The sequence below is a fragment of the Telmatherina bonti genome (assembly GCF_933228915.1).
Source record: "Telmatherina bonti genome assembly, chromosome: 12".
Lineage (NCBI taxonomy): Eukaryota > Metazoa > Chordata > Actinopteri > Atheriniformes > Telmatherinidae > Telmatherina > Telmatherina bonti.
The window spans coordinates 16,034,598-16,054,686 of record NC_136610.1 but is presented as its reverse complement, the minus strand read 5'-3'; the positions used below and the strand labels follow the sequence as shown (position 1 = coordinate 16,054,686).

Here is a 20,089-nt window from a genome sequence, read left to right as displayed (position 1 = left end):
GGCCTATAAGTGTGCATTTATGTATTCAGCATTCCACTTCTTGTCACTGCACAAGACCATGTTATCCCCTCTCTTCCCAGATGTACGTGAGGATGTAAAGGAGGGAGCTTTGAAAATTATGCAGCAATCATAAATCAAACCAAATGTAAACACAGGGGAGTAAATTTACTAAGATATGCATAAAACGGGCATATTAAGCCTTTTTGTGTGCAAGTTCTGGACTGCAGATTAGAGTATTTCTGGCAACATTTTTCTCAGCCTCCTAAAGGTCAAATTCAGCTGATAAGTCCTTATGACTGCTATCATTCAGGTGCATTGCTGCAATGATTGACAATAGGCTTAAACTGGCTTTGCTTTATTAAACTTGGTCACAAAATATAGTTAAATGTTTCCATTACTTGTATGTGACATGCATAAAGAGCAAAGAGTTATGCATCTGTCAAGACAGTAAAATGATGCTGTTGTGTTCAGGAGACAGGTGATGTGCGCTCTCTCCAAGGGCAGAGCTAAAGTCAACCTGCAAATGAAAGCTGACATTAGTTGAATGTGAAAGGAAAACAAGCTGGGTATATAATTGCTCATCTTTAATTTGTGTGATTTAAATTCTGTCCCTTCTTCACTGTATTTAAAAGGATTTCTTTTTCTCTCCACAGGACCAAATCACATCAGAATGGGTGTGATGAAGGTCACCATATTTCTCCTGGTCCTCTCTCTTTGTGTAGAGGCAGGATCTGCCAAAGAAAAGGGAACAAAGAAGGGGAAGAAGAAAGGGAAGCAGGTTTACTGTCCATCGTAAGTACCAAAAAAAGCAATCAAACAAAAACTTGTGTAATGCTGTTTAGAACAGGTAGCATATTTACTTAAAGTGGAACTATTATGTGCATTTCAGACTAATTTATTTTTATTTCTGAGCCCAGAAGGGCTGGGATTGATCAAGTTATTGTCACAAATCGCTTTATTTACTTCAGACCGACCCTCTCCGTAGGCTGTCAGATCAGCCTGTGGGCAAAACAAGTGGATTGAGACTCTACCGCATTAAGCCCCGCCTCCCGCCACTGCACTACATCGGGAGCGCGCACCGCAACTGCTTTCGCCGTCATTGTAACATCTCATAAACAGAAGGATTAGGCTAATATGAACTCAATAAAAAAAACAAAATACAATGTCAACACATAGCATACAGCCCTACATGTTGGAACCTGAATCAGACCCTGAAAACGAAGTGGAAAACAGCAACCCACAGCAACGAATGCAGCAGGATGTCTCTCTTTGGTAAACTCACCAGCCATCGTTGGAAATAATTTTATCCGACTTTTTCCACCCACCTGATGTATTTGTACATGCCCTTGTTAACCAGTAGAAGGTAACCAATCACCGAACCTTATCTCCCGGGACGTCACAAGGATTTCCAAGTAGAAAAAACTCTCTAAAACGACGTGGTTTTTGTCGCCATGGAAACCGAATGGAGAGAGTCCTGGAACTCAACCTCAAACTCAAACATGCATTTAGGTGATAAAAAAAACGGTGCCGTTCACATGTCTGATGAGGATTCAACATTGTAACACTGTAGAAAGCTCAGAGAACTTAAAATACCATAATAGCACCCCTTTAATTTCATATTTGCTACAAATACTAAATCTAACAGCTAATTTATCTGAAAAACAGTAAATATAAACATATACTAGTTAAAAAAAAATCCAGCATTTTCTTTTTAAATGCAAGGTTGCAACAAGAATGCTTCCATCAAGCTGCATGACCCCGAATTCCAAACACTAGCCATACACAATACCTGTTTTAAAGTGTAAATGTTAAGCTAAAGCCGAGATAACCATGATGACATCATCAGGGTTGTTTTTACAGGCTTCACAAAGCTTCTGTGGAGCCACTAAAGATGGCATACAATTGATTTTGTTGAATGAGCTGAAATGACTGTTTAACCTTGTGACTTGTATGTGTAAAACTGCTTGAATTCTTTGGAGGCGTCTTAATTTTTGGCTGCTGAGCATTCGCTTAAAGCACGACTTAGTTGTTTTAGTCTCAAGGCTTTATTCACCACTGAGCAGATCTCGGTTTCTGATAGTGTCTTTAGGACATTCCATTGGGATCAATGAGATTTTCAGAAACAGACTGAAAGTGTTTTTATTATCAGACTACTTGTAATGTATCAAGCCTACAATAAAGGTTATATTATCAGTTCATGGTTAAATCAAAGTTGAAAATGGGGCAAAAACCGGATAAAATATGTTGAGGGATGCCTTCGGATGGCCTGTTATCTCTATTTTTTGAAGAGGGACATCCTTAATGTCCTTAAATGGTTACAGGGGGGGCTCCACAATGAAACTTCTTGAAATGAGCAATGAACTGTTTGATGTGGTGTCTGTATTGGCAAGTGCAAGCTGCGTGACATATTTCATGTTTAATGCTGTAGATGCCTTTTTGGATCAAGGAAACCACTTGGTTCCAGTTAAGCTCTTGTGCTCGAGGTTGACAGAAAGGTCGGTTAAAATAGAGGGAAGAAAAAAGAGGTTTTGTGGGTGGGAATTGTGTGTTTCACTTTGATCAGGGAACCACAGGATGTATACACACTGCACAGCATTCCTTGTGGAGCACTTCAAATCATCCCCAGTGCATGATAAGGTTTACATAATGATATGTAAAGTGCTTTGAGAAGGGGAAATTCTTTGGCAGGAGACTTCATTGCCACCCATGAGGAGACTTTTTGCTTCTCCCGTCTTTCTGCTCCCCTTCCTCTGTCTCTATCTCATTGTTTTGTCATTAGTCAAGCTCAGAAAATAGATGATGTTTGGCTGAATGTCTGTGAAAGCCATCACTTTGTTTTTGATGCTTACTGCCCTTTTTGTCTTATGACTCAAAAGGAAAACTGACTTTTTTGTTTAGTTAAATAGCTAAAAATATGTTACAAAATTATTCAACTTTTCATGTTATGAAACCCAGATGGTACATTGAATTGCTTCGGAGTAAAATCAGTTTTAATTTTTTTTTCCTCAGTTTTCTTTTTAGGTTTTCTTTAGTGCTTTCATATTTTTCAGGTATGGTGTGTGTGTGTGTGTGTGTTTTATCTGAGGCAAGACAGGTTTTCTCCAAGATGCTCCAGTGTCCTCCCACCGTCCACTGACATCCAAAAGGCATCTGGTCATTTTAAATTGACTAAAAGTATAAACATGAGAATGCATGACTGTCTCTCCCTGTTGTTGCCCTGTGATTGGACTGATAACCCATTAATGATGTAACATGCCTGTCACTCACTGTTAGCTGAGAAAAGATTTAATTTTCCTGTAAACCCGAGCAAGTTAATGAGGAATAATTGAAGTAATCCAATTGGAAGACTGATGGTTTGGTCCCCAGTCCTTCCATGCAGTATAATCTTGTTGGTGAAGTCTCTGAACCCTCACAGCACCCCTTTTTGTTCATTGTTGTTCAAATGATTCCAATAGAAACAGTTTCTTCCAAAGAATGGATGAGAAATGGATTGAAAAACACTTTTTAAATCACAGACGATGTAAAAGGGTGCTATATAATGGTGTGGATCACTGCATGAAAGTTTTATTTTTTTAAATTAGTTTTTTCATCAATAAGATGAAAGCTTCTGGCAGCTCACGGAAACAAACATGCATTTAATAAACCTTTCATTATCAACACTACATACATGCTAGCAAGGCTTTAGAAACGCTTTCATATGAACTAATTATTAGAAGTTGATCCCAAAAAAGCCCCATCGATCTCAGACTATGTAATCTTTTCTGGTCATGGTCTAGACACATCTGAGAATAACAAAACATCTTCTTTCCAAACATCATCTTACTCTAACATTTGCTGGGTGGTCCAAGTCTTAAAAGCAAATTTAATCCCACAGTGGTTACTCTTACAGCTTATAGTTTAATCAAAGAGTACACAAAGCAGCTATAAGTAGGCGCACTGCGCATCCGTGTTGTTCATCTGCCTGGAATTTGACCTGCTAAAGTTCCCTCTCTGTCTTTTTTGTTTGCAGACAGCTGTCATCCGAGGATCTGGCTCGAGTCCCTGCAAATTCAACCAGTAACATCTTGAACAGGTTACTGATCAGCTATGATCCAAGAATAAGGCCCAACTTCAAAGGCAAGTCTCTTGCCCCGTTTATCTGCCTCTGTTTCGGTTTAATCTACATTTCAGCTGAACCACTGTCATGCTAATTAAAAGTATGTACCTCTAGATTATTTCTCAGGATATGGTGCTGGGAAAAAAGTTTGCATGCTGCACATGTGGAGACACTGGAATACTGAAAATGTATTCTGATATATATATATATATATATATATATATATATATATAAATATATATATATATATGTATGTATGAATATATATATATATATGTATGTATATATATATATATATATGTAAATATAAGTGATTTTCTTGAGTTTACTTCTTAAAGAAACATCAGTGTGGTCAGAATATAACAGGCATAGTGTCAGTTCTACTATAAAGCAGATCTCAGCCTCTACATGGGGTCTTAGGCTGACACTCATTAGTTTTAAGTCAAGTCTGATTTAGAAATTAAAGTTATTCATTTCATTCAAATCTTGTTCAGTCTCTTATTTAATTAGATTTAGCCGAGTTTCCTTAATTTCATGTTCAACTCAATTCAATTCAACTTTATTTATATAGCGTCAAATCACAGCAATGCCATCTCAAGACGCTTTACAGACAGAGGGGAAAACATAATGAAGGCCATTCATAATAGCCTATATAAGGAAACCAACAGATTGAGTTGAGTCAAACTCAATCTCCCATCCTGAGCAAGCACACTGGCAACAGTGGGAAGGAAAAAACTCCCTTTTAACAGGAAGGAAACCTCCGGCAGAACCCGGCTCAGGACAGGCAGCCATCTGCCTCTGCTGTGTGGGGGGGAAGAGGACAGAAAGACAACAGACAACAGGAACTGCTACTCCCGGCCAGGGAGACCTGCTGAGACAGGAGACATACATGTTAATGATGCAACACTGTTATGGGGGGGGGATAAAAGAGAGAGATAAAGAGAAAAAGAAAGAAGCTCAGTGTATCAGGAAATGTCCCTCAGCAGTCTAAACCTATAGCAGCATAACTAAGGGATGCTAACCATCCCTAGCTATAAAACTTATCAAAAAGATAAGTCTTCAGCCTAGTCTTAAAGGCGGGGAGGATGTCTGCTTCCCTAACACTAACTGGGAGTTTATTCCATAAGAGAGGGGCCTGATAACCAAAGGCTCTGCCTCCTGCTCGGCTCTTTGAGACTCTAGGAACCACAAGTAAGCCTGCAGTCTGCGAACGAAGTACTCTGCTTGGTATATAAGGAACAATGAGGTCTTTGATATATAGTGGTGCCTGGTTGTGGAGGGCTTTATATGTAAGGAGAAGGATTTTAAATTCTATTCTAGATTCAACAGGCAGCCAATGAAGAGAGGCTAAAACTGGAGAAATATGATCTCTCATGCTGGTTCTGGTCAGGACTCTGGCTGCAGAATTCTGGATCAGCTGAAGGCTTTTCAGGGCATATTTAGGACAGCCCAGTAATAGAGTTACAGTAATCTAGTCTCGAAGTAACAAAAGCGTGAACCAGTTTTTCTGCATCACTCTGAGACAGAATGTCCCTAATTTTGGCTATATTACGTAAATGAAAGACGGCTGTTTTAGTAACCTGCTTAATATGTGGGCCAAAGGACAGGTCAGGGTCAAATATTACTCCAAGGTTTCTCACTGTAGCACTGGAAGCTAAAGTAATGCCATCCAGGTTCATTACAAAACCGGAAAATTTAGCTCTGAGTTTTTCAGATCCAACGAGAATTACTTCAGTCTTATCTGAGTTTAAGAGGAGAAAATTTCTAGACATCCAAGTCTTTATGTCTATGAGACAATTTTGTAGCCTATTGGGCTGATTTGTTTCATCTGGTTTAAAGGATAAGTATAGTTGAGTATCATCTGCATAACAATGAAAGTTTATTCCATGCTGTCTAATAATTTTGCCTAAAGGGAGCATATATAGCGTGAAGAGTATTGGTCCAAGTACAGAACCTTGAGGAACTCCATGACTTACTGTAGTTTGGGAGGAGGACTTGTCATTTACATGAACGAACTGAAGTCTATCAGATAAATATGATTTAAACCAGCTTAACGCTGTACCTGTAATTCCAATCACCTGTTCTAGTCTTTGTAACAGAATGTTATGATCGACTGTATCAAATGCAGCACTAAGATCAAGCAAGATAAGTACGGACACAAGTCCTTTGTCTGAGGCCATAAGAAGGTCATTAGTAACTTTCACCAATGCTGTCTCAGTACTATGATGAGCTCTAAATCCTGACTGAAACTCCTCGCATAAATTATTTCTGCTCAGGTGGGCATGTAGCTGAGCTGAAACTATTTTCTCCAGAATTTTGGACATAAACGGGAGGTTAGATATAGGTCTATAATTTGCTATCACTTCTGGATCCAGAGATTGCTTTTTAAGTAAAGGCTTGATTACAGCAGTTTTAAATGATTGTGGTACATATCCTGTCACTAAAGACATATTGATAAGATTTAGTAGTGATGTATTAATTAAAGGGAAAATGTCCTTAAAGAGGCTCGTTGGGAGAGGGTCTAAGATACAGGTGGATGGTTTAGATGAAGCTATTATTTTAGTTAATTCAGAGGGTTGGATAGGACAGAAACTATTAAGACACAAGTCAGATTCTGGTTCTAAGGATGCTTCGGAGACCACAACAGGCTCAACATTATAGGTAGAAGGAAGAGTATTGTGAATTTGATCTCTAATAGTGTCAATTTTATTCCTGAAAAAATACATGAAATCATCACAGCTAAGTGAGAAAGGAATACATGGCTCCACAGCGCTCCGGCTCCTAGTAAGCCTAGCTACAGTGCTGAAAAGAAACCGAGGGTTGTTTTTGATTTCCTCTATCAATGATGAATAATAAGCTGTTCTTGCCGTACGTAAGGCTTTTTTGTATACGATTAAACTTTCTTTCCAGGTTAAGTGAGACTCCTCTAATCCTGATGAACGCCATCTGTTTTCCAAACGCCTTGACGCCTGTTTTAGAGCTCGAAGCTGGGAATTAAACCAGGGAGCCTTCATAATCTTACCTAATTTCTTCTTCTTTATGGGGGCAACATTATCCAAGGTTGTACGCATTGAAGCTGTTATAGTATCAGCATGTTGATCAATCTGAGCAGGAGTAAGGCTTAAAGGGGGACTCTCAGTCATGCTAACACATGGTAGATGTGAAAAAATTGATTCAATTGATTGTTTAAATTTCGTAATATTATTGTCTGATAAACATCTACTATAGTAGAATTTATTTTTGGTCAGTGAGTAATCAAATAAAGTGAATTCAAAGGTTAATAAGAAGTGATCGGACAAGACAGGGTTTTGAGGAAATACTTTGAGCTTATCAGTCTCAATACCATATGTTAGAACAAGATCAAGAGTATGACCATGAGAGTGAGTGGCACCATTGACATTTTGTGAGTTTAGAATAGAGCTAAAGGAAATGTTTAAACTATCATTTTCATCGTCAACATGAATATTAAAATCACCTAGTACAATGACCTTATCAGTAGTCAGCACTAACTCAGACAAGAGATCAGAGAATTCGGTCAGAAACTCGGAGTAAGGTCCAGGTGGGCGAAACACTAATGCTAAAAGGAGTGGTTTCTCTGAATTCCATTTTGGATGAGATAAATTTAATGTCAGGAATTCAAAGGATTTATAGTTAGTTTTGTGCTTAGGATTAATTAAAAATTCTGACTTAAAAATAGCTGCAACACCTCCTCCTCTGCCTGTAGTTCTAGGAATGTGAAAGTTTAAATAGTTAGCTGGCGTAGCTTCATTAATACTAACATAATCCTCTTGCTGTAACCAGGTTTCCGTAAGACAGAATAAATCAATGTGGTGATCACCTATCAAGTCATTGACTAATAAAGACTTATTTGGGAGGGATCTAATATTCAGTAGGCCACACTTTATTGTCTTATTTTCAGATTTTATTAGATCCATTGTTTTTATTTTTATGAGGTTTTCACGATTAACTCGAGGAGTGTTTTTGTGTTGTTTAATTCTTACTGCTGGGGAGTTGTATAAGGTCGGAATGGGGTTTTGGGTGGGCGGCGGCAGGTGGGAAGCTGCAGAAAAGTGTGTAGGACTACAATTCTGCCTCCTGGTCCCAACCCTGAGTTGTCAATTTAGCTGACTAATAAAAGAGTCCATATTGCTAGATAAGAGAGCGGCTCCATCCAACGTGGGATAGATGCCAACTCTCCTAATAAGACCAGGCTTTCCCCAAAAAGCGCTCCAATTATCTATAAAACCCACGTTGTTATCGGGACACCACCTAGACAACCAGCGGTTGAAGGATGACATGTGGCTAAACATGTCATCGCTGATTAAATTTGGCAAGGGACCAGAGAAAACTACGGAGTCCGACATGCTCTTGGCAAAGTTACACACCGAAGCAACATTAATTTTAGTGACCTCCGATTGGCGTAACCGGGTGTCGTTACCGCCGACGTGAATTACAACCTTACGGTATTTACGTTTAGCCTTAGCCAGCAGTTTCAAATACGATTCGACGTCGCCCGCTCTGGCCCCAGGAATGCATTTGACTATGGTCCCCGGTGTCTCTAGAGCCACGTTTCTATGGAACTACCTATAATCAGGGTTTCTGCCGGGTGTGTCGCCAAGCGGGGAAAATCTGTTAGAAACGTGAACAGGTCGGTGGTGGCCAGTGGGTTTTGGTTTGGGGCTACGCTTCTGCCTGACCGTCGTCCAGCCCGCCTCGGCTCCCGGCTACGCGGGAACTGCGCAGCCGGGAGCTGTAACACCGGGCCAAGGATTAAGTTTGGATTTCTAATCAGATGAGGCTGATTGATATGCCAGGGAAATCAATAATAATCAGGCAATCTATGTCTCTTTAATACATGGCTTTGACTTTCATTATTTCACAAATGATTTAATAATAGATAAAAAAAAAAAAAAAAATTAAAAAACAAAACAAAACAAAAAAACCCCACAACTATTTATTTAAAATAGGAAAGCATATTGGAGCACTACCTTTTTAAATATGCTGGAGTTTACTTTCAGTCTCAACCAAAGTGTATTTTGATTTTCTTGTTTAATGCAGACATACTAGTATTTCTCTAAAACAGACCGAAACCAGGTGTCCAGTTACTTTTCTCCCACTAATCTATTGACTAACTCATCAGTTTTCTAACTACTATTTGAGCCCTGGTGCAGGCATTTTCCTTGTGTCACTGATTTATTTGTGCAGCATCTAGTGAACACCTTGTTTTGGAGAATTCAGAGAACATAATCAGGAAAGACACAGACTTCTTTACTTGAGGTACCAGAAAAACAAATTCCCTCTACACTGTTTAAGAGTAGCACTGCACCCTGAGATTGGTGCTGCCTGAGATTATTGTGACTGATTGCTTCAAAGAGACACAAACACATCAGAGCACTTTTTCTCACCAGCCCTGTTATGTTGAAACGGCGTGGCCTGACATTCCTCCAGTGCTGACAAAGAGCTGTAAAGTTAAACCTAGAAATGCCAGACTATTCCCAAAATCCCAGGTGCTATCAATGTTGCCAGAGGTGCAATGAGCAGGCACTAAGTAAGCTGTAGCTGCTTTTTCTCGCAGCCAATATTTAGATTTATCTCATTGGCTTGAACTGTTGTCAAGTGTTTGTGCACATTTAACATAGCTATTAAAACAATCTTGCAAACTTTACTTGGATGTTATTAACCTTAACCCTGCTGATAAGTCTCATAAGGAAAGACAAAAAGCGTCACAACGAGAACAACAACAACAACAAAAAACAAACTCCTCACTGTGGGAACTGGGAAATGATGCCCTTTATCTCAAAACCTGTCAGTCTTTGATTCATTCTTCACCATGCGTGAAGAAGCCATCCCAAGTGTTTATTGTGTTTTACACATATCATATAAAGGAATAACTTGCTCCAGTCTTGCCGACACAGCTACAGCAGGAAAATAACAAAGAGATGACTGGTGGCCACTTTGTCTGACTGATGATTTTACCAGTCTTCAGGTAGATCCGCAGATCGTTTCCATCCCTGGGCACTTGGCAGTCAGAGCTGGATCTCTGTTTGATGTGCAGCGAGCAGACCCCATCTCTCCCTGACCGCCTGTAACTGGTCCAGCAGCCAAACATCTGTTCTTGATTTCAGGGTGGGCTGAAATCTCCCAGTCCATTAACATCCATGTCATAATCTCCCAAATCAACATCTAAACTGTGTCTTGTGCATTGCTTTGCCAAGACTTATAAAATAGTGAGCTGCTTTTATAGCCTCTGCAGACAATTTCAAGGCAATACCAAATCCTTTTTTGAATATTAATTATTTATTTGGTTGCATTAATGGACAGAAGATTTGGGCTCAACGCCACCTTCATATTAATATTGTGCATTACCTTCAGGAATTGCATAAGACTAGACTTTATCTAGAAACACTGGAATATTCCATGGAAACCTCACATGAAATACTCTGTGCAGAGCAGGGTGAGGACTCTGCATTCATAAAGGATTTTATTAGTTTATGCAAAAGTGGAGAGAAAGGCCAGCATAAATGTTTACAGTATTCATGCTGCAAAGAGATGCAATGCTAATGAGAAGGGGTTTTTATTTCCTTCAAGTGTTGAGAGCATTCATTGGGTACGGATGAAAAAAACAAAGATGGACACTTTTTTTTTGGAGTTAATTGTAACTTACTGTAAAGCAGTTCTTTCAGTCTCTGAAAAAGAGACACAGTGAATAATAAATGATTCATCTTGCATTTTTTTTCTCTTTCCAGGAATTCCTGTGGAGGATAGAGTTAATATTTTCATCAACAGCTTTGGCTCGATCCAAGAAACGACCATGGTGAGATTTCACAGATTTTCACCTCCAGTCCCACTGCATTGGTTACCACTGCAACTGTACTGGTAACCAACCCTTCTGCCAGTCACAAGTTGCAAATACAGGCTGAAACCTGCTCTCACTTGCAAGTTTCAGAAGGATTGAATGAGAATGTTTTTTTTAGAGGGCATGAGAACATTTAGCTGTGTATCATGATGAAGCCTGCAGTTTTCATGCCTCATTAATCTGATGACTCAATTGCTGATCAAGACATGCAATTTGGATGCTAATAATACGATTAAACTCAAGGACATTGAAGTGTTGACTCTTGATCATTTTGGAAACAATAAATTGAGCTTTGTTTATTGTAAGAAGTGTTTACCAGTGTTTGCTTTTAATTTAAGGGTGCTGGAAGGAAGCCGACAGAACATGAACCGATAAATTCAACCAAGCAGCACAAAGTCCCATAATAAATGACAGTGTCGACTGCCAGTGTACACAGTTTGATTCAGTTCTCTGTCTTGAATCTTATGCAGCATATGACAGGTTGTAAACTACCGAGCTTTACTGAAAAAGAATATGCGTATCCTCATAGAATATCTGAAAGCACAGTAATAAAACAAGACTTCATATTGTCTCCTACAAATCCCAGGTGTCTTGCTGACCTACACTACCAGCCAGAAGTTTTGAAACACTTTCTTATTAGAGTCAATGGAACATTTTGTCTGTACTGGTACTGGTACTGTATAGGAAGCTTTTCATTATGCTAAGTTATTTATGTTTATGCTACAAGCATGGTCATTGCATGAGAAATTACTATATTTGATATCAGCGTGGTCCTTTCATCTGTATCTGGAGGTGCTGCTAAAAAGAAAATTATACAACTTCAGTGCTTAAGACGTTTGACAGGACTTATATTTTCACACACAAATATAATCATGGTTTTAATTCAGTTTCACTTCATTTGTATTTCTACATACAATCAAAGCATTGACATGATCCACATTTCTCCACTTCATAATAACTGTTCATTTAAGCCACTTCATAAAAGGTAATGGTCCTATCTAAGAAAACCAATCTTCATTTGATTCAATCATTCATCCTGATCTTGCATGTGGTGGCAGGTGACAAGGGAGAGGGGAAAAAAACCCTCACTTTCTAACAGGTCGAGTTGGAAAGGAGACAACAGAATGGTCAACAAGCACTATAACTCAAGGATAGCTGTGAAGAAAGAAAAAAGAGCACAACTTAAATCAAATTATAATGTGTATAAATATAGACTATAGGAGAAAGGAGAAAAAAAAAACATAGTTGAAAACTAAAGAGAACTGCTCAGTGCAGCGTAAGATACTGGGCTAATTCCGCTTCCTGTCTTCTCTGAATGATATTCACTTTTGTTTCATCACCTTCCTTCAATAATGTCCCCTTGTGTTGTTTTGATTAATCAGCCATGACTTGTGTTGATATCCAGTAGCTGTCATGTAAAACGTGCATCCATTTTCTTAACCCCTTTGTCCAATTGAGGGTCACATGGAGCCTATCACAGCAATCATACACTCCATCACAGGGCCAATACAGAGAGACAAGCAACCATTCACACACATTGTCTCTTAATGACAATTTAGAGTAGCCACTTAACCTATATGCAGTTCTTGTGGGAAGAAGTCAAACAGAACCCACGCATACATGGGACAGAACCCACGCATACATGGGAAGAACATGCAAACTCCACACAGAAAGGCCACTGTTAAAACTTTACCTTGTTGAGGTTCAAACCAGTGACCTTCTTGCTGTGAGGCCACAGTGCTAACCACTACGCCACTGTGCATCCTGGCATGTGAAACTCTGAATAAATTGAAATGCTGAGTTATGGGAAAAATACAAAAAGGAAAAAGGGGAAAAAAGCAAAGGTAAAAAGGAAGACTATGTAAGGTGAAATGGAGAAAGACACAATCAGGTGGAAAGTAGAAACTTGAGTGAGTAGTCAGTGAGAATAAGACTGAAAGAAAGGAAAATTAAGGGAGGCACCATGCTGGAAAAGAGAGGACAAAGATGAAAAGATTACCATAAAGGGAAAAGAATCCAAGAAAAATCTTTCTCTTCCACAAAACTCCAGCTGACCTCTGACCTTTAATCTTCCAAACACTCTGAAAGGAAAGAAGAAGGTTGGAAATAATAAAAGAAGAGGAAGAAAGAAACAGCAGCTGGTTACCGCTCCCTATTAATTTATCACTCTGTGGGTGTCTGTGTCATTAAAACCTCTTCCCATCATTTTCACTTCCTCATCCCAACCATCACACATTCACAGTTTTTAACAAATGTATTTTCACTTTATAATTGTCGACCTCAGAAGAGAATTACTGATTTGGAATGAATGGCAGCTTTGTTTTTTTTTTTTACTGGTTCTTATCTTGAGTTTTTCTCGATGATTACAACACCTAGTGGTGCTAAATCTCTCTGGAATCGAATGTTGCACTGGCAGCTTGGTAGTTAGCCAGAGGGAAGATTTATTTCCTTGTCTGATTTTCAAAGAAGTAAAGGTGTGGGAATTGGCTTGCGTCTCAGTCAGACAGAGGAGAGCCAGAAGAGGCTGTTCTCGCTGTCGCTCGGGGACTAGATAGACACTGCAGTCTAAAATTAGGCTGGCTACAAATGACAGCTTGCTTTCCAGAATTAGACATCAACTATTAGACCACAGGTTTCTATAACTCAAAATGTTTTCAAGAAGCAAATCAATGTGTAGCTATGATTACAGCTTAAATCATCTACCACCATGTGACATCTTTGCATTACATGAAGTAAGCTGAGATTTCTAAAAATGTTGCTTTCTATAGTTGATGATGCATAAAAGAAGTTAACAATGTTTTGATTTTGTCTGTAATTAATAATACATCACTTTACCTCAGTCAATGTGCACTTTGGATCTACCAGCATCTGCAGTGTGTGTGCTGTTTATTGTGTAGATTTACAGTGCAGTGCCTCTAATATCCCTATTTTGTGCTTAAGAAGCTGACACACTTGATATCTTCAAACATGGTATTGATCAATGATTTTCCAGGCTTTACATTTTAAATCAGTATTGCATCTACAACTTACAGACTTAAAATAAATGGTGTATGTGTACTTTTAAATAAGTACAAAGCCACAAAAACGTTACAGTTTTGAGGGAAAACATGAAAAGCAGAAGAAAAAAGAAGAATCGGAAGGTCTGAAAAAATAACTTCTGATATCTGAAAGACATGCCCTTAAGAAATAGGAAAAATATTCAGTCAAGACCTGACGCAAGACTTGAGAGATTCAGCTGGACCTCCACTTGATTCAATAGCTGTTAGCCAATATCTAATGAGAGAGGGGCCCCCATGGAAAGTAGGCTGTCAAGAAGCCATCTTTAAGAAAAAAGAACATGGAGAAAAGCCTGAGGTGGGCCAAATCACAGAGAAACTGAACTGAAAATCAGCAACAGCAGTTCTTATGAAGTCATGAATCCTTCCCTCAACATTACTGAAGCAGTAACCATCTTGAGAGCAGAACATCAGACAGCCAGCATCTAAAGAGGAGCTCTGGAAAATCCTTTAACATGGCAGGAAAACTATTCCTGAAGACAACAAAATTACCATAAATATGGTTACATTAAGTATGAACTTTTAAGTTTTTTGTAGTTCTATTTGTGATTGCATGTTTTAATAAATCCCAGAAACAATTTCTTCTTTTCTTTGTTAGAAATCACCAAGTGGGAACTCATTTAAGACTTTTCCATGGTGCGGCACACAGTTACAGCATAAACTCAATACTCGTGCAATTAGATTGCCATTAGGCTTAACAGTATTTATATAGCTTTTCTCAAGAGGGAAACCTTTAGCATGAAATGTGTCCTTCTGGCTTTGTGGCTTTGTTGTTGCATGATATTTTAATTCCATGTGTCAAAAATGCACTAACAGCTGTGGGTGGATTTTCTTACCACAAGTGCTAAAAGCCCTTTTCACAGCAGATACCAGGCAGATCTTAAGTAGTCACACTTGAATGTTAACATAATCCTGTCCATCAGTGTCTCTTCAAAAGCCATTATGCAAAAGTGCCTTACAAGCCAGTGTCACTGTCTAAAACTAACTACATGAATTAATTGTAGAAGTCAGGAGAATTAAAGGGATTATAGTGGAAATTTATTTTTAACCCAAGAAAAAAAATGCATGTCCACACATGAAACTGGTATTTTGGCAGCTTTATGTCATATTTGACATGTTATCCATCTTCACTCTCAAAATGAATTGTCCACCTGGTCAGAGAACAGCTAAGTGATACTTTCCCACCGGCAAGAATGTGGACATTTCACTAATAAGCCCACTAATGGGGTATGCGCTGTCACTGTGTTGATAACATTTGACCCTTGGACTGTGCAGTTCTCTACATGTTAGAGCAGCAGTTGTAAAATATCACTCTGCAGTTGTGTTAGTTTACAAGTTTATTATGAGAAAAAAATATCTCTTACCATTTCCATTAAATCTATTTATACTGAAAATGTAACTTGTGTGCTGCATTATAGTGTTAGAAATACAAAACCTGTGACTTTAAATAATTGTGTTGCCGTTTAGTCACTTGATGCATTGATGGTTTTTTTTAATACATGGCTTCCCAACTTGTTTTCTCTGAGGACCCCTTCTTGTGCACTTACTAAAAAACCATGGACCCCCCTGCCACACCCCCATTTCTAAAACCATGCTTGGTTTAATGTTTTTAAAAGTGAGATTCTCACCATTAATAATGTATTCTAACTGAGCCCTGTCCTTTGATAAAGCCAAAGTTAAATTAACAACATAAAACCTCACTTTTGTTTCTTCAAATAGGAACAGTTTGTGGACATTAATCACCATGGTCCTAAGCATTAAAAGCATTAAGGACCCCCTGTGGTCTTTTGGGGATGCCCATGAGTGGTTCCTACTGTTTTAATACACCTTTCTTAGTTTCAAAGTTTCAAGCAAATACTAATTTCTAGCCTGCAGAAAATCACCAAATTCTTTCTTTTTTTTTTTTTTTCCACTCAGTAATTTTGCCTTTCGGCCATCACCCCCTTTGAAATGAACCAACATGTGTCCGGAAATATTGACATATTTTTTTCTGTGTGCTTTTGAACCTGACAGGATTACAGAGTCAACATCTTCCTGCGGCAGCGCTGGAACGACCCCAGGCTGAAACTGCCAGATGACTTCAAGTCAGATTCGCTCACAGTTGATCCCAAGATGTTCAAATGTCTCTGGAAACCTGACCTGTTCTTTGCTAATGAGAAGAGTGCTAACTTTCACGACGTTACCCAGGAGAACATACTCCTCTTCATCTTCCGTAATGGAGATGTACTTATAAGTATGAGGTACTGATGTACTTTTAAAGTTTTTGTTGTTGTTGTTGTTGTTGCAATTTATTTATAGTTAGTTATTTATTGTTAGTTATATATTTATATTATATGTTAGTTATTACTTATATAATTATATAATCATTTATAGTTAATTCAATGCAACACTTTATAGGCTTTGTAGGTTTACATCCTTACAAGCAAATTATCCTTTTTAATAAAAAAAATCATCATAGAATCTGAAGTAAACACATCAATATCAACAACTAAAACTATGTTATTTTGATTAAAGCATCTAACAGGCTGTAAGGGCCAATGATCTTTGAAAAAAAAAAAAAAAAAAATACTTTCCAAATATTAGTTTTATTTTGTGTAAAAGACCAAAACAAACAAACAAAAACAGCAAAAAAAAAAAAAAAAACAGTTCATGCATAATTAAATGATACTACCTAATGTTTATTTATCACAACTATTTTAGTTTTTTGGGTTTTGTATTTGATATTTTCTCAGTCAGGGTGACCTCAACTATCATTTAAAAGCATATGGTAACAGAAATGACATATATCAAACAACTGAGCAGGACACTGAAAGGATATGACTGAGCCATACACAGCATTAGTAAAACATCTTTCCTCTCAAATACTTTCTAGGACTAGTTGGAGCAATGGCTACAGAGTACATCATCGTATTTAACATCTCATAAGAAGATCTATATTGTGTGTTGTATATGTCCGCAAGTTTAAGAGGAAAAACTCCTGAATTCCTGTGAGACGTAAAGCTCAGTGAAATGCAAACAAAGCTTTTGTCTGACAGTAAAGTTGTAGTGAGAGAAGACAACTAAAGCACATGGTGAATATAAAGCTTTAAAAACTGTCATTTTCCTTTTTCAGATTGTCCATCACCCTTTCCTGTCCACTGGATTTGACATTGTTTCCGATGGACACACAGAGGTGTAAAATGCAACTTGAAAGTTGTGAGTTGTCCTGGAATATTCCGCCTTAAAGCATTTCAGCACTTTTCTTATTTGTCTGTTGGTATTTAGGAGATGAAGAGCTTCTTTTGTTTATGTTTCAAAGTCAGTTTTAATTGCAAACAGGAAACTATATCGTCACATTTTGAGGGTGTTGTGAGTCTCAAAGCTAATTTAGCCAGACTGCAGTTTTTGCAAATTGTTTAAAGCCCCAGAGTGTGAGAATTACTCCCATCTAGCGGTTTTTCTAATTGAATGCAAACTACCAAGTAGTGCTCTCTGGCGCCTCGCCATTTAAGCATGTTATTACCACCACCAAAGCTGCGGAGAGTCACAGATGTGAAAATTTCAACATTGTGCTCAAACTGGAGTGTCCCATCAGGTGATGGGGTACAGAACAATGCATAATTCTGTTTCGGTATTGATGCTGATAAGTTACAAGTCCTTTTTGTATTTGGTACCAAGCTATTGCTAATGTCACTATGTGAAACTGTGTGACTAGAGGAAGGACATCAACCCCAAACTCCCCTCACAAGTCAGCTGAAATAAATTATGAAACAAGAGGAAAAACTCTCAGAAAATACATTTAAAATAAGAATACAGTGGCCGGCTGTTGTTACTTCTCTGAAGAGTAACAGCAACTGAAATTTTATTTTTTTATTTATTTATTTTTTACATTGCAACAACTAAAAATTGCTGCCATGTAACTTTTCCACTGTAGAACAAATTAGCATCTCTGCCATTGTATATGGCAAGTCACAGAAATTTATCCAACTCAAACAGGAGGATAAAGTAGTTGCTGGACTATCTGCCCTGTTTCTAACACCAAAAGAAACTTCAGTCAGATTGAATTGACTTCCCTGTCCAGCAGAAAACTGCACCCTCCACATCAGTTTTAAAGTCCCTCTCCCTCATGAATCATCTCCATCTGGTAAATGCTATACAGACACAGATGTAGACGCCCGTTTCCTCCTGGTTATTTATCTTTTTCTCTGTTTCTTGGCTGTATTTTCCTCCCTCTTGCTGGGCAAAGAGTCTATTTCAATGGAAAATGGCAAGTTGAATAATCCACAGTTGCCTTTGCTTGTTTCTCCTCCTCCCTCGACAACACTGGAATTCACTGCTAAAAGACCTAAGGCTAACAAGGCTAACCCTATCTTTGAATAGGGTGGCCATTTTTGGCCATTCTATTCAAAGATGGAGATGCAACATGGCAGAATTCTGTTGGGTGCTTTGCCACCCATGTGTTTACAAAAAACTGATCCTAAGCTATGAGAATGCTTTCATTTGGATGTGATTGTGATTAGACTTTGATAAAATATGCGTTTTTGAAAGCAATAGAGGATTTTTGCTCATAAAAAATCAAATTAGTCATACACTTTAAAAGACTTAAATAGGCAAAAGAAACTTTTTATGTTTATCCCAAGTGTGTTTAAAATATGTGTGTTGAACTTGAAATTGAATATGTGACTTCCCTGCTTACTGTGCGCCTGTTTCCAGTTGGCTACACCACAGACGACCTGCAGTTTATGTGGCAAACAGGAGATCCTGTGCAAATGGATGCAATCGCTCTGCCACAGTTTGATATCAGACAAGAAGATATTGATTATGGAAATTGCACCAAATACTATGAGGGAACAGGTACTGTCTTGGTGTTATTTTTATTTTTCTAATCTTTTCAGAAAGAAAATGTATTTCTCTAAAGCCCTCTTAACGGTGGTAGCCAAAAGGTGGAATTTTATTCAAATTTCTAAATTTACTTTAGAGTGATGTATTTTCCAACAGTAATAAATATTATAACTTTTGATCTTTCATTTGTCTTACTGAAAATTAACTTGTAGTTGGATTTTTTTTTTTTTTTACTTTCAGAAAGTAAGTTCAATCAAATTAGTTGAATTATCGGTATCTTTATTTTCAGAAGAACTTTATTCCTTTTTTGGGAAAGTATCTGGTGTTTTAGTGCACTGAGGAAGATCTGTAGTTTGTTTTTGCTCTGCCTTTCACGCTGACTAGACTGGTTGGTATAGAAACACTCCTGAGTTTCTGGCAGTAGGACAGCTTGTCCAAAGCCATTCAGTAGTGACTGAAAATCAGTTCCCAATACAGACGCTTTATGCTGTATTCTTCTTTTCATTCAATATGTAACAGTTCAACATATTATGAAAGTACCTAAAAACATTGCTCATATATCAGTGGTTATTCATTTTATGAATATTTATTGAGCCAAGTCAAATTTAATGTATCAATAATAAAAACACACACACAAAGAAAATACTAACCATTTTACATGAATTAAGAAATAAGAAAAAAAGCCAATCATTTAAAGGGCTGTCAATCAAAATGTATACAATACAAATTCTATTGTTATTATTTACAGGTACTGTAATTTTTACTGCATTTAGTTCACATTGTTACTTTTACCAAAAACCAAGGGAGAAAGAACATCATAAATCAATGTTTAGCAATTCAAATAAATCAAACAGAAACAAAAAAGAAAACAGGAAACAGTGTAAAGCTGAAATGGTTTTAGTTAGACATTCTGTTTACACAGGCACATGTGCAGCATGATACCTTGCTTATTGTATCAAGACAGTAACTGTACTGACTATATCAAATTAAGCTGTAATTTAATGGGAAAAGGAAAATGCTTACTGGTTATAGTTGCTAAATCATATGATTTTGTTTGGTGTTGTCAAGAATGACCAACAACTCACCACTCATCGATTTCATGATCAAAACTTAAATTATTTTCTTGGGTCTCTAAATTCCTAATAATGTCAAGTAACATTGTATTTTTTACAATAATGTGTTGAAAGTAACAATTCCTCCCAACCTGTGTCTGTGGGTCTTATTGCACACAGAATGCAACTTTTTATTTTTATTTTCTTT

General features: G+C 37.8%; 1 protein-coding gene across 1 annotated transcript in view; it reads left to right on the top strand.

Annotated features, from left to right (window-relative positions):
• Positions 1–670: 670 nt before the first annotated feature.
• The window catches only part of glrbb (glycine receptor, beta b), a gene marked incomplete at both ends in the record, with an annotated part of 28,511 nt that continues 9,092 nt past the window's right edge, over positions 671–20,089 (top strand). The window contains 6 exons of the mRNA XM_079249526.1: positions 671–792; positions 4,010–4,116; positions 10,843–10,910; positions 16,022–16,248; positions 17,121–17,203; positions 18,701–18,841. Coding sequence (XP_079105652.1) covers positions 671–792; positions 4,010–4,116; positions 10,843–10,910; positions 16,022–16,248; positions 17,121–17,203; positions 18,701–18,841 — 748 coding nt within the window. The remainder of the gene's footprint in view (positions 793–4,009; positions 4,117–10,842; positions 10,911–16,021; positions 16,249–17,120; positions 17,204–18,700; positions 18,842–20,089) is intronic.